The sequence below is a fragment of the Schistocerca nitens genome, chromosome 3 (genome assembly GCF_023898315.1).
Source record: "Schistocerca nitens isolate TAMUIC-IGC-003100 chromosome 3, iqSchNite1.1, whole genome shotgun sequence".
Classification (NCBI taxonomy): Eukaryota; Metazoa; Arthropoda; class Insecta; order Orthoptera; family Acrididae; genus Schistocerca; species Schistocerca nitens.
In genome coordinates, this window is record NC_064616.1 from 75,889,089 (window position 1) to 75,905,408 (window position 16,320).

The window sequence follows — 16,320 nt, forward strand, 5'->3', positions numbered from 1 at the left end:
GTGCAACGACACTTCAGGACGAAGTTCAACAAAGATCCACCAACTGCTAACTCCACTCGGCGATGGTATGCGCAGTTTAAAGCTTCTGGATGCCTCTGTAAGGGGAAATCAACTGGTCGGCCTGCAGTGAGCGAAGAAACGGTTAAACGCGTGCGGGCAAGTTTCATGCGTAGCCCGCGGAAGTCGACGAATAAAGAAAGCAGGGAGCTAAACGTACCACAGACGACGGTTTGGAAAATCTTACGGAAAAGGCTACCGTTTACAATTGCTACAAGCCCTGTCACCCGATGACAAAGTCAAACGCTTTGAATTTTCGGTGCGGTTGTAACAGCTCATGGAAGAGGATGCGTTCAGTGCGAAACTTGTTTTCAGTGATGAAGCAACATTTTTTCTTAATCGTGAAGTGAACAGACACAATGTGCGAATCTGGGCAGTGGAGAATCCTCACGTATTCATGCAGCAAATTCGCAATTCACCAAAAGTTAACGTGTTTTGTGCAATCTCACGGTTTAAAGTTTACGGCCCCTTTTTCTTCTGCGAAAAAAAGGTTACAGGACACGTGTATCTGGACATGCTGGAAAATTGGCTCATGCCATAACTGGAGATCGACAGCGCCGACTTCATCTTTCAACAGGATGGTGCTCCACCGCACTTCCATCATGATGTTCGGCATTTCTTAAACAGGAGATTGGAAAACCGATGGATTGGTCGTGGTGGAGATCATGATCAGCAATTCATGTCATGGCCTCCACGCTCTCCCGACTTAACCCCATGAGATTTCTTTCGGTGGGGTTATGTGAAAGATTCAGTGTTTAAACCTCCTCTACCAAGAAACGTGCCAGAACTGCGAGCTCGCATCAACGATGCTTTCGAACTCATTGATGGGGACATGCTGCGCCAAGTGTGAGAGGAACTTTACTATCGGCTTGATGTCTGCCGAATCACTAAAGGGGCACATATCGAACATTTGTGGATGCGTAAAAAAACTGAGTTTTTGTATGTGTGTGCAAAGCATTGTGAAAATATCTCAAATAATAAAGTTATTGTAGAGCTGTGAAATCGATTCAATCATTTGTAATAACCCTGTATACATGAATCATGAGGGTCAAGTCAAGAAAGGTGTCAATGAGGTGTGTACTTTCAGATTGGTCTACCTAATCAATGAGATTAAACCAGGCACAAAGAAACTACACTTTTACTCTGATGCGCGTTCAGGTCAAAATAGGAATCTTTTTATATATTCATGGGTTTGGTTGAAGATCAATTCGAGAAAATTATTCACCACTTCCCTATTAGAGGTCATTTCTTTCTACCTTGCGACAGGGATTTTGGTGTTTTTCAAGAAAAAAAAATTGAGTGGTGCAACAGAATCTACACTCCAAGAGACTATTGTGCAATCATTGCTAATGCAAAAAGGGATGTTATCGTACAAATGGTGGAAGAAGCTTATCATTGATGTGGACACTTTGTGGCCTAAGCATTACAGGAAAACAACACTAAGTGATGATTCAACTGGGAAGAACATTCCTAGAAGCACCGAAGTGTAATTTGCTCCCGTATCTTTCTCAGAGTTCCATTACCCTGCAAATCATTCTGTCGCTTCATTGGGAGTGTTGTCCATCATTCCATTTGTCTCAGCATGGACCAAGAAATGCACCTCTTATGAACCATTTCAGAAGGGCCTATAAATAAGGAAGAGTTCCAATCAAATCAACAAAACAGGACAATCTCAAGATTGTTCATAATTATGTCATGACTTCTGAGGTGAGTAAAGGATTCTTTGATGAAATACTAGAATGGCCTTGTTGGTGAAAAATTACTTATCCTAACAGTTTTGTTGTGCAGTATCTATGACTATACAGCAGCTGTTTTATCAGTAATAGGGTTTTATTCCGCCAAAGAAAATAATTCCACGAGTTGTATAAAAAAATTATTATTTCATTGATGTTACCTTTTAATTTCATACTTCATATTCAGATATTCATTTGGAAATAAACAGCCTTTCAGATCTATACTCATCTGATGTGATCAGTCATTTTACTTCTAAGAAATACTGTTATACCATAAAATTCTAATTTGTCAATCTGGAATTTTACACTTTATTACTACCACTACAAAACAATATAATGCACTGAGCAAACTTGTTATACATTGCTTTGCATATCTGAGTAACCTGAATTTTTTCCAGTACTATCACTTGAAGGTAATAATCCAACAAGTTGGCAATGCATGAAGTTGCTCCAAATATGTTCAGAGGAGAGGTTCAACATTATGTAAAAATGTTTGATATGTACTACACCCAGTTCATATTGGCAGACCACACTAGTTTTTTTTAGAAAAGGACAAATTTATCAAATGAAGCAAATATCCATCAAGAGAAAAAGCGATTCAGATAAATTTAATGTGTTTTCACAATGCTGCGACTTGTGAGCAAAATTTATGGACAACAAAGTGTTGTACAAAACTCCTCTATTTCACTCAAAATTCATATAACTAAAACCCATGAGAATAGGAACAGTATTAAAAGACTGAATTTGACAGTAGCATATATGAAAAGTTCCAGATGCATTATTTTAACATTCAACCTATATTGGTTACGAAAGATTTTTAGGATAATGAACTGGAAGCCAACACATTTTCACAAAATTTAGCTCCAACAGGTAACATCTTTATTCCATACATAGTCTAAACTGAAACTTGATAAAATGTGGTTTAATCTGAGGTGATTTGTACTGCACCTCAGCATAAGTCTCTGCCTTGCTTTCCTACAATGATATGAACATCAATTATGTGAATAAACCATCTAGGACTGAATTCACACACATACAAATAGGATGAAAATTCAGGAAATTAAAGACTTCTATGAACTTAAATAAAAACGAAGTTCTGGTAGATTCACACTGAAAACATATATTATATCTCTTGACATGTTTACTACAGTATACTTCAATAGTTCATTGAACAACAGCATATTTTTATCTATATTTTGTCTAACATCTCCTACATCATTTCCTGTATGTATGTTTTGTTTGAATTTAATGAGGCGTGCAAATGGCAATGGCTACTGTACAATATTAAGCTTTGACAGATAAGGAAAATATTCATTCTCAGTCTAGAAACATTACATAAAAAACTCTTTACGGAATTTTAAGTAAGTTTCTACAGTATAGACCACTGCAACACTTATACCATAATATTGTCTTGTTACAATCAACATTTAATATCTGCCTGTCATGCACATGAAGACTTACGTGCAACTATGTGCGCGTACACACACACACACACACACACACACACACACACACACACACACACACACACACACACACACACACACACGTGATGGGTAACTAACACTGCAGGCAAATGTGCCCTGTTACAAATGAATATTCAGCAAACTTACAGCCAGTATATACCTTAGAACACTTAAAGCATTTCTGTGACAAAATTACACTGTTAGTGCTATGTTAACATTGGACACATTACAATGCTTCAATAAGATTACACACATATTCTTTTTCATACACACAGCAATGACTTACATATGCTAGAAATATGTGAATGAGTTTTCAGTGTTCCTTTCTACACAAGGAAACTGCAGTCCAGCTTAGAGAGAATGTGGAACACGTGCTTGTTGTGGTCAACAAAATCATTACTAACGTACACATATAAAAATTAAAAGTAACTGCAAAACTGGGAAACATTTTCTAAAAATTTTATGGATTCTAGTCTACTGGGAGGAATGATGGGTCAGAAAGAAGCACTATCGAGGTTCACCAAGGAAGACGAAGTTGAGAAACACGCATCCTCTTCTTTACTGAGTACATCTACAGGACTGAATGAAGTTTATATATAGATATACATTTATCAACATCAATCTTAATACAATACACATGTACAGTATTGGGGAACATAAATGCTGTTAAACATTTAACACACATAATATATCTTATATACAGTTTCCTTTAAGATAAATTTCGATACACTTATCTTACAGTGCTTTCTACTGGAGCACTATCTTCTATTTCATTCATTCCCATTCATAATCAACAATGAATATTCGATTCACTTTAAATCCAACAGACTCACTTTCAATTTTGTAAGTACAGGAAACAGATCTATTTAACACACACAAACCATGGTGTTAAAACATGCTTGCAAAACATTTTAGTTTACTTGCACTGCTGCTGTTTAAACGTCTTCAGTTTTTACAGAAAATTAATGTACGTTCAATTAACTGTAATTATCTAAATAAGATTAGTAATTTGAATCTATACTGTCAAAAATAAACAGTGAAACTTGTTGCAATCCACATGAAATTTTTTCCTCTTGTAGTTACAATTACCAACATAATTTAAACCTGCCATGTCATGCAATGAATACAGGATGTGTCAACTACTCACTAGAAACAAATATTTACTCAAAATGAGTACACTGAAATCAATCTCTACACTTCATTACTGTCACATACTTCAGAGTAAGTTACAAGATGTTAATTTAATACTTGCACCAGTAGCTATCTCCATTATAATTACTGTACAGTGAAGTTAATTTGATACTATACCTAGGAAGTTTACAAATAGAAAGCAAAAGTCTTATTAACACCTGTACAACAGTTTTGCACAATCACAATGCAAACATTCAGATTATAACTTAGCCTTTGCTCCACTTATGGAATGCAAAACAGAACAATGAGCAGGACCTCAACATTTAATATATATCAATATTAACCTAATGAGGGAACTAAACTCTGCTCAAACTGCTCCAACAGTACACTTTCAATTACCAAATATCAATTACTATAAGTGTCCACTCTATTGTGTTCAGTTGGAGGAGGGCAAGATGAGCAACAATTAATACAAACCTAACATACAAATTTAACTTTCCTTGTGAATACTAAACATCCAACAAATTTTGATTTTATTGGTCTGACAAACAATTCCAAATTACTTTAATACTCTTTGGTTGTAAAAAGCAGTGGAATAATATACCAAATTTAACAACATAACCAACAGTTTCCTTTACCTCTGTATGTGACAATTTGAGATTGTACACCTTACACTCACTGCAACCAGATCTACCCTTCACAAACAATGTTTCTTCAGAACTAAGTCATAAGCACAAGGGCCTTGTAAACAAAAATCTTAACTCATTGTACACCACAGCCTTTAATGTCATCAGTATCCATGCATACTGTGCTAGAACCATATCACTGGAAGTCACCAACGAATTATTCAGATCCACATGAAACTATTGGAACTTCAGCACATTAATTTGAGGGGTCTAAGTTTGTTGAGAGCTTTATTTACATCCCTGCAAAATAAAAATGGAGAACTCAGTTTCAAGATTTTTTTAGAACACACACACACACACACACACACACACACACACACACTCTCTCTCTCTCTCTCTCTCTCTCTCTCTCTCTCTCCAGGAATTGTGTGTAACACAAAACTCTAATGAGTGATTGATTAATTGTACAGAACATTACTGTTAAACTGTGACAAAGCTTAAACTTTAAACAATTCAAAAACCATTCCATTCAACTTTTAAGGCTGAATATGCAGTTAAGAGCAAACAACATATGCAACAAACAAATTTCAAATTTTTTTTAAACAACATTTTTATTGTTACCTGATTGAATCCAAGGTGAGATTACATTCTACTAAATATTAGTACTCACAGGAATTAATATAAAAAAAGCATGTTCTGTAGATGTTACATCACTATTCCCAGAAGTTCTGATACTAAAATAGTTTTCAACCAGACTTGTGTGTTTAACAATTATTTTACCATCTGAAATTCTGTAGGTTCTGCAAACAACCAATTAGGTAATTTCTAATACAGTAAACGTAAGACCTGACAAAGTTAACACCTCCACAATATTTGTACCCGAGGAAGTGAGGGATGGTACTAAAATCCTACGCTAGTATCCTTAAAAGTGGTGTACTGTCACTTATTACTTGTCCGTTCTATTTAGTGCACTGACATGTGAATATTAATCAGCACTTTAACAACATTCATCACACAATATGATTTTTAAAATTCATTATTGTATATGAACCCACATTTTGCCAGAATAAACCACTGGTCACTAATTCTGATGCTTCATTTTTCCATCAAAACCTTGTTTGGTAAGTCTGTCTTTGAATTATACCACCTTTCAACTGTATCACTCACTGACTACTAATTTATTCAGGTTTTGCAGTATTTTTATTTCTCTGCATTGTTTACCACAGAACTACTGGTGGGGAGGGGGAGGTGGGGGTAGGGGTTAGAAAATTCAATATCACTTCACTCTTCCCAAACTGCCATAATTTCACACTGCTTGATCAACTTTAACATTTCACTTGCACATTCAGTCACTTTCCTATTTGCAGCACATTTTTCTGACAGGAGGTTGGTTTTATTAAGGATTCTATTACACCATATTATTCCTTTGGACTACAAGAGCCGTATTTTTCAATATAATCTCCATTCGAAGCCTTACTCCACTGGCCGAACAGAACAAATATACTGCTGCGCCAATAGCCTCCCCATTATCGATATACTGTTTCCCGCATTCTTCATTGGGCCAAACAGATGGAAGTCCGAAGGTGTGAAATCCAGGCTGTAGTGTGGATGAGTAATAACAGCCCAACGACGTTTTACAAGCTACTCTCTGGTGCGCAGACTTAGGTGAGGTCTTGCACTGTCACAGAGACTGAAGTTCATTTGCATTTTCGTAATTGTCAACACTCTGAAGTTGTTTCTTCAGTTTCCCGAGGGTAGCACGAGACACTTCAGAGTCGATCGTCGCATCACAAGGGAGGATATCTTACAGAATAACCCCATTCAGAGTCCCAGGAAACAGTCACCATGACTTTACGTGCTGAGGGTCCAGCTTTGAACTTATTCTTCAGAGAAGAAGTGGTGTGGGGCTACTCCACATATTGCCGTTTTGTTTCCAGTTCGAGGTGATGAACTCCTGTGTCATTGCCTGTGAATGATGACTGACAAAAGTGTCACAATAACACTCACAATGAGCGCAAGAAATTCCACACAGACTGTCCTTCATAGCTCTTTACGATCTGTTATGCGGCGAGGAACCCAGCGGGCGCGCAAACACACCGAGTACCCTAACTGGTGGACAACTATCTCAGCACTATCAACATGGTCATCCAGTTGAGTTGCAGTAGTCTTTGCCACGTGTGGCTGGCTGGGACGTGGGAGATTGGACAGGTTTGTGGGACCCTGTTGCAAGGATGACAAACACCTCACCCAACGACTCCCTGTACTTTAGTTCACTGTCAGGTCACTGTAGACCTTCTGCGAGCACCTACGAGTATCTGTGTTGCTATCATTTTGCACTAAAAAAAATTCAATGACAGCTCTCTGCTTGGAATGCACCCTTGTCACCAGTGACATTTTGAAGGCTACACACAGCACTACTTATTTGAACTTCATGACACTATAATGGTTGAAGCAGATTATGTCCCACAAAAAATTCCACATTTTCCCAGTTTAAATTGGTTGAGAAAAAATGTATTGCATTACTTAGTTAACACCTCTCGTAATTCTAACCTAAAAATTTAGTGATGTTAACAGGAAACTGTCTTATCTGTGCACAGAGGCATCACTATCACTTCCCATGTCCGGGTTGCATGGTACCAACATACACCACTATGAACATACCCATGACTTACACAGCTGGACCTGCAGTTCACTTTGTTGAGTAACACTTTCTTTTTGGTTTGTTTCCCCATTTTGATATATGGCCAAGGTCTTGCAGCAAAATACCCAGAATAAAAGTGGCATTACTTCATACTTTCAGATGTTACTGCGAGAAACTGCCACGCCCTGCACTTTACTTTCTCTCATGTGAAACCCTTTGTGCAAAATCCAGAATCAACAAATTATTTCCCTACAACAAAGTATCAGCGTTCCTTTTCTGAATTTCTCAATGTTTCCCCACCTGAACACTTTCAGTATTTACTATATTTGTAATAGATGGTAACCAATGCCTGAAACCACTAACACTGTACTGTGCTGGGCAAGTTCATTCTGTCACTTATTTTCAGTCATGAAATGATTAACTTTTGAATTGTTTTAGAGGAATTTTATGTCAGTTTTGCCAAATCCTGCCTGACAAGTTGTGTACATAGTTTGGTGCACTTGCATTTAAAATTGCAGCCATTTACAGGAACATTTGCTAGAGCATGTACTACATTACTTGGAAGAAAAATGTAAACCTTGGCTTTAAATATTCCCTGTAACAGAAGAAGCAGACATATATAGTATTAGGGCACTATTGGTTGGATGGAGGTATTCCACAACACAAGCTCCTGCCGCATATCTGCAACACCCATATTCCTCATTTACAGATATTTTGATCAATGGCATCAATACATTACACAGTTCCAATCATAGGCCAAACAATAATTCCTGGTAGGTAATAGAAATTTTGAGATCACTTGTCCCAGCTTGGACTAGACTTATTTACATATCTAGTTGTTTGAAAAATGGATGGCATTTTCTAATTATTGTTATTAGATCAATGGTTGTGACATGCCTGTTAACTGTCCAGGTATTTCTATTATTAATATTCACTTTTGTCTCACCAACACTATCTCATCCTCAAATTTGCTGTAACTGGATGTTTGACTTCTTTGATGTCTAGCCAATCTCAAATAGGAACAGATAATTCACCAAATACTCAATGAACACTAATCAACAGCCTCAAGTAATGTGTTTTGTTTTATTTGCAGATGTTCACATTACCATATCAAGTTCATTTTTCAGTGCCACAGAAAGTGCATTAACCATTTCATCAAACCCAGTAGTTAAGTATTCATTAGCTGAACAACAACAATGATGAAACATGCTTTAAGAAATCCCCATGATAACCAAGATCAGAAAATGTGTGTTTCATGTAGCTGTAACTAAGATATGCTATAATTGTTAGATTGTCAACAAATACTGAAAATGGTCCACCAATGTCAGGAAATGTCATTCACAATTTAACATTTTCTTATGCAACATTAATTAATGTTGTTGTAGGTGTAGCTTTTAATTGATAAGTTAACTGCTAGAAAGTTCATGACTCAATTTGTTTCAGTTTTAGCACAGCTTAAGCATCAAATGTGAGCCTATCCTCTGGAAGGCAAGAAGAATGACAGCTTACCTACAAAGCTCCAAAAGGATCAAGTTGTGTCCCTTGTTGGGCTTGCTGTTGTGCTTGCTGTGCATTCAAAGTGGGTGCAGGTGTTGCAGCCATCATACCAGGTGCCGGTCCCCCAATTCGAGGGCTCCCCATCATGGTAGCACCACCTCCAATCATGCCAGGATTACCCATAATAGGGACAGCACCTACTGGTCGTATGCCCTGCAAATTCTATGATATAAAGAAAATCCTCAGACACATACTGTTAGCCAAAATGTGCACTTAGCTCACACATTCTGCTACAATACACCGTTGGAAATAAAAATTTGAACACCAAAGAATAATTAATGTAGAGCAATGAAAACTGAATTACATTTGCTTATGTAACATATTTAACTGATTCACATTGCAAGATAACAGATTAATGTATGTGCGAGATGAGCCATTGCAAATGTGAAATGCTGGTACATTAATAGTCAGTGTAACTGCCAGAGTGTTGAATGCAAGCACATTTGCATGCTTGCATCGTGTTCTACACATGCCAAATGTTACCTTGTGGGATGGAGTTCCATGCCTGCTGCACTTGGTAAGTCAGTACAGGGACCAATAATCCTTGAATTGTCCAATGATGTCCAGTAAGTGCTTGATTGGAGACAGATCTAGTGATCGGGCAGGCTGAGGCAACATGTCAACACACTGTAGAGCACATTTGGCTACAACAGCAGTACGTGGGTGAGCATTATCCTGCTGGGAAACACCCCATGGAATACTGCTCACAAAAAGGCAGCACAGCATGTCCAATCATCAGATTAGTGTACAAATTTGCAATCAGGGTGTATTTGATAACCACAAGAGTGCTCTTCCTGTTATAAGGAATTGCACCACTCCAGCTGTGGGTCCAGTGTGCCTAGCAAGCGGACAGGTTGGTTACACATCCTCAACTGGCCACCACCTAAACTCACAGCTATCACTGGCACTGAGGTAGAACCAGCTTTCACCAGGAAACACAACAGCCCTCCACCCTGCTCTGTTAAGAGCTCTCACTTGACACCACTGAAGTCGCAAATGGCAGTGGTTTGTCATCTATGGGATGCACACTACAGGGAGACTGGCTCAGAGCTGTACTTCAAGTAACCGATTTGAACCAGTTCGTTGTGTCAATGTGCCAACTGCTCCTCAAATTTCTGTTGCAGATGCAGTATGACGCACCAGAGCCACGCGCCAAATGTGACGATCATCCATGTTTGTAGTGACACGAACATCCAGAGACCAGTCTTCTTGTGACCCTACATTATCACGACCATTACTGCCAACAATCGTGTACATAGGCTGCGTTACTGCCAAGTCTTTCAGGATTTTTTAAAACTCAGTGGGGTGCTGATAATTGTATTTGTGGCTCTAAAGGCATTCTTGACTAAAAAACAACACCCACTCCCCCAAGTCCAGAGCCAGAGGTAACCAACACATCCAGTACCGTATGTATTTAAAGCAAACCTGATTTGCATCCCCAGTGAAGCTACTAGCACCACTGTTATACGACTGGCATGAAACTAATAGAAATCTTTCAGATTTAGGAACACACAGAAGCACTCTGTGTTTCAATTTTTTTTCCCCCACTTCTATATTTTGTACCCTCTTATGACAAACTAAATTCCTCAGAAGTAGTTAAATTTATCTGTTGTCTGACACACACACACACACACACACACACACACACACACACACACACACACACACACACACACACACAGTGTGTGTTAAACAATTTTAAGACACATTGAAAGTAAACAATAATTATACCAAGATGAGATACAAAATGCTGAAATGACACATCGCTGAAAAACTGCATCTCCTTTGCAAATCTGCTAATACAGTACACTGTAACACCATAAATAACACAACAAAGCATGCCCAAGCAGTTTCAGTAATGAATTAAAACACTTACCACAGGTGATAATGCTTGAAATGGCATACTGGACATTCCGGGCCCCTGAAATATTAATCACCAGCATCATGCTCAGCCCACTGCCATATACTATAACCAAACACCACTATGAAAAGCACAGCAAAAATTATTACAAGTTGAATTAACATAGCAATTTAAAAGCTGCAGACATGCCCAGAAGAAATGATGTCCTTCATACACATCCACAAAGGACTTTCTGTAAATCACTGAGTAACTGTACTCAAATCCATGCCAAACATGCTAAGTAATTCTGACAATATTCAGAGTAAAGGGGGGGGAGACAGAGAGACAGAGGGGGGGGGGGGGGGGAGAGAGAGAGAGAGAGAGAGAGAGAGAGAGAGAGAGAGAGAGAGAGAGAGAGAGAGAGAAAGAGAAAGAGAAAGAGAAAGAGAAAGAGAGAGAGAAAGAGAAAGAGAGAGAGAGAGAGAGAGAGAAAGAGAGAGAAAGAGAGAGAAAGAGAGAGAAAATGCTATCACTAACTTCAAATAGAGTACAATATTTTTAAATATTTCTTGAACTACAAATATTTTACTGATAATTTATAGAAGGTGCAGAACTATTCAAAAATTTCATTTTGCTTCTACAGAACTAGCTGGGTGCACAAATTGCAGTACCCAAATACTCTAGCAGCATAAAGAAAAAAAATATTTTAATGCAGCAATTACCATAGGTCGATACCCAGCGCCAGTCGTTGCAGCCATCGGTTGTGGGGACCAACCAGTAGCTCCTGGTTTTGCAGCGTTTTTGGGAGAGTTCCACTGAACACCCCTGTATCAAATTATTTCAATAGTTAGGAAAGAATTAAACAAGAGATGTACGTACGTACATACATATACATGGACACACACGCACGCACCTGTTCTGTATATACAACTTGAGAATTAGATGCGGTTTTTTGCTTGTCTGTAATATGAACTAAATGCATAAAAAGAGATACTACTACTAAATTTTTGTTAAAACATTACATACTGTACAGGATATTCAAAGGGGCAGCTGCTAATTATTATTTATGAACTTAAATACTGTATCCACATTTTCAGTAAGTTAATGCTAAACAAACCATTGTTTGTATGTCTTAAAAGTAAGTTATCTCCAATGTCTTCCCCCATCCACTTCCTGATCTAACAATCTGAACTGTGCACTGTACAGGTACAGTAAAGGCATAAATAGATGAGGTGCAGTGAAATTTTGTTCCTCTGGTAACCTAAGGAAATGAAGAACCTAAAATTAAGTATTGCTGTCGTAGGCATTACTGCCCAACTATTTTAGAAATCATCTTCAAACTGAAGACTACACAATGCACCCTAGTACATGCTCCACAAACGGAGGAGGGAGGGAGGGAGGGAGGGAGGGAGGGAGGGAGGGAGGGAGGGGGGAGGGGGGGAGGAAGGGAGGGGGGAGGGGGGGAGGAAGGGAGGGGGGGGGAGCCACTACTAATATTTTTGAAGCTGTATTTCATTTCTTATTTGCAGAATTGGCACATTTGGTACCGATTACACCACCCCCAACTGAGAAATTTTTCTTTGAAGAACGTGTTCACCAATTTGTTGTTAATCACTGCACCCCTTCTGTATACCATATCAACAATCTTCCTTTCAAATATATTATACTAATGTAATTAACAGTATTCCGGCAACTACAAGAAGCTTTCATTTTCACAGTGCTTTCCAATGGCATTCTATTACTAAAAATGGAGACCAATCTAAATTACAGTGACTTACTTCACAGTCTGAGTGCTGCCCTTGTTGATAGTTAAGTTCTGTGCCAGAGAAGCAAGGCTGCTATCCAAGTCTCCAGTGAGCACCTTACTGCTGCTGTCTGCAGGTACAGAGCTTGCAGCAGTGGCAGCTAGGCCTGGGACTGCTGAAACGGGACCAGGACCACCACTGTGTTGCTGAGATGGTAGCAACACATCGCCCAAGCCATCAAAACCTAGCGCATCAACAAGCATACGACCGCCACCATGCCAGCCAAGCAACAAAACCAAGCTAGTTCTTAAGAAACCCCAACATGCTTTTAACATAAATTTCTAGTTTAATTTATTAGCAGAGAGTAGCACAGGTGACCACGAAGCAGTGTTGGGACTTGCCAAAATGAAGTCCACACACACACACACACACACACACACACACACGTACGTCTACAAACTGAAGCATTAATGGATAGTTCTCAGAATTACAGACCGTTCACAGCATTTAAGTTCCAGTGATTTCTGTTACTGAGCATATGGAAATTATGTTTAATGATGCATACATTATGACAGTGATCTGCTTTAATATCCATAACTATTAGTCTGTTAAATCTAATGAGGAAGATTATATTTATATGTAATTAAAATCACTTACTACAGAAACCTAGTGTCTTTACTACTGTGATATTACTACAATTATCAATCCTGATGCTGCTCTAGTAGCAAGTTACTAAACAAAACTTCAAATTGGAGGAAAAAGAGGCAGTAGGTTATGTTAAACCTTGACTTAATGCTCAAGAAGAGATGAGAGCATTCTTATGTGTGATGCACATAGTACTAAACACTATCCTCTCAAATTATCTTCTTATACTGGGAGGAAATTAAATGAAAGTAACAGAAGTGTAAATGTTAAACAATACAAACAGGAAAGGCTAACAAAAGCCTACTATGTTTGAGGTGGATCTTAACCTTTTTGGAAAATAGGTCAATTTCTTTACCTTTCGATCTCCGAAAGGTAAATGCCCTAAGTTTTCTCCCAAGGTCCCAAATTCATGGATAGACATTACTATGTATAAAAATATTGCCATTACAGCATGCCAAGTTGGGAGTGAATACTAGAAGAAAGTAAGAACCATTAGCACTTAATTTTTTGGTAAATACCATAATTTTGTTGTCTTTAGGAGTGCCAAAGACTAATGTTTGAAGGATTAGTCTCTTTTTCCTCCTCCCAAAACCACTCACTCACTCACTCACTCACTCACTCACTCAAAGTCAGTAAGTAGTAACAAAATAAATGACCCTATCAAGAACCAGTTTAAATAGCTGAAACAATATCCATCAAATGGAAAGATATGAAACAACATAACAACCAAACAGGTTGAAATTTGTGTATGCTACTCTGGGATATAAGTCACGTCTAGAAACACGAATGTAATGTTGCCACATCCCCAAAAAAGTTCAAAGATTTGCACTCAGCAGTCAAGTTTATGCTCACTTCATTTTTGATGTCCAAGGTAAAATACTCATCAAATTCCTCAAGCACAGAAAAACCATTAACAGTGGTATGTACTATGAGAGACACTGTAGCCTACGAAGTCCAACAGCAGACACCATGGGTTCCTCAAAAGGGGGGAGGGGGGAGGGAGGGGAAGGGTGGTGCCACTGATTCTACTTAACAGTAACTTGTGTCCACAGGCCTCCATGGTCACACAAAGTATAATGGCCAAGTTCAAGTGCGACCAACTTTAACATCAGCCCTACTGCCTGGACATGCTGCCCTGCAACTTACATGTATGTTATTTGCTAAACAAACATCAGGAAGCACTCTGATGACTAACTGCAGGACACAGTGGCAGGAATTCTGGGAACAGGTAATCTTTCAGCTACTGATACCATTGGGTAGTTTTTCTCAGGCCTCTGGTGATTACTTTTGAAGAGACTTCAATTATATGACAGTGTTTCATACCTTTTCTTTTGAAGTTCCCTCATAGAAAAAAATTTTTCACTCAGTATTAACAGTAACAAGCTGTAACCCCTTCTCCAGGAGAAACTACATCACCTAGTTAAACTTTCGAAACAATGTTGTGTACTTTAAAAGTACTATGCAACAGCTTTTGCAACTGTGATACTAGTTTTATCATGCAGTGTGTGAATTTGTATCTTATTACTTTCTAGACTTCCAAAGAAATGTAATGTCAAAATTAAAATTCAACTTTTACAAGTGTGAGTATTACCAAGGTCTTATTTCTTAAAACTATTACATAGTTACAATAACTAAGGTGCTTCTTAAGCAAAATTGCTATTCAATTGACAGGATCTGCAAATTAACTAATTACTATAAGCTAAGTTTCAGCATGGTCTATAACCACATTTGCATTAAGCTCAAGTTCAGAATGGAAAACGCACACCATCCTTTTGTTTACCCGCTGTTGACACTATCAAAATTTTCGACAGCAATATATACAGGGTGTTACAAAAAGGTACGGCCAAACTTTCAGGAAACATTCCTCACACACAAAGAAAGAAAATATGTTATGTGGACATGTGTCCGGAAACGCTTACTTTCCATGTTAGAGCTCATTTATTACTTCTCTTCAAATCACATTAATCATGGAATGGAAACACACAGCAATAGAACGTACCAGCGTGGCTTCCAACACTTTGTTACAGGAAATGTTCAAAATGTCCTCTGTTAGCGAGGATACATGCATCCACCCGCCCGTCGCATGGAATCCTTGATGCGCTGATGCAGCCCTGGAGAATAGCGTATTGTATCACAGCTGTCCACAATACGATCACGAAGAGTCTCTTCATTTGGTATCGGGGTTGTGTAGACAAGAGCTTTCAAATGCCCCCATAAATGAAAGTCAAGAGGGTTGAGGTCAGGAGAGCGTGGAGGCCATGGAATTGGTCCGCCTCTACTAATCCATCGGTCACCGAATCTGTTTTTGAGAAGCGTACGAACACTTCGACTGAAATGTGTAGGAGCTCCATCATGCATGAACCACATGTGTCATGTACTTGTAAAGGCACATGTTCTAGCAGCACAGGTAGAGTATCCCGTATGAAATCATGGTGGTGAATCGAGGAAGTACAGTACATATTGACGAAACTAAAATGAGCTCTAACATGGAAATCAAGTGTTTCCGGACACATGTCCATGTAACATCTTTTCTTTATTTGTGTGTGAGGAATGTTTCCTGAAAGTTTGGCCGTACCTTCTTGTAAAAAATTCTCTCTCCATGATATGAGACTGCTAGTTTCCCCACGAAAGTCTCCTCCTCCTCCTCCTCCTCCTCCACGTATGCAGTTACTAAGATCTCCATAGCAATATCTCCATCATTACGTAACATCAGACATCTGGGGGTTGGGCAATGCCGCAGCCTCAGAATTATTTGTTATTACTGTATCAGTATTTGTCATTTCATTTTGTTACTTTGCACATAGGTGAAAATAAAGGCTAGTTCTTCCTCCACAAAACTGTTTATGTTAGTACAGTATAGCCACGTAACAAGCACATTG

At 38.5% G+C, this 16,320-nt stretch overlaps 1 protein-coding gene across 8 annotated transcripts in view; it reads right to left on the reverse strand.

Annotated features, from left to right (window-relative positions):
• Positions 1-2,646: 2,646 nt before the first annotated feature.
• LOC126248035 (phosphatidylinositol-binding clathrin assembly protein LAP) overlaps positions 2,647-16,320 on the reverse strand; it is a 176,812-nt gene continuing 163,138 nt past the window's right edge. For 2 of the 8 annotated variants that reach the window (XM_049948656.1, XM_049948652.1), the window contains 5 exons: positions 12,830-12,968; positions 11,774-11,876; positions 11,088-11,132; positions 9,164-9,373; positions 2,647-5,313 (listed from right to left, as the gene is read on the reverse strand). In XM_049948656.1, the coding sequence (XP_049804613.1) occupies positions 9,164-9,373; positions 11,088-11,132; positions 11,774-11,876; positions 12,830-12,968 (497 nt within the window). In that variant the 3' untranslated portion in view covers positions 2,647-5,313. Of the gene's footprint in view, positions 5,314-9,163; positions 9,374-11,087; positions 11,133-11,773; positions 11,877-12,829; positions 13,041-16,320 lie in introns of all 8 variants that reach the window. The other 6 variants (XM_049948655.1, XM_049948651.1, XM_049948654.1 and 3 more) reach the window with 4 other exon arrangements.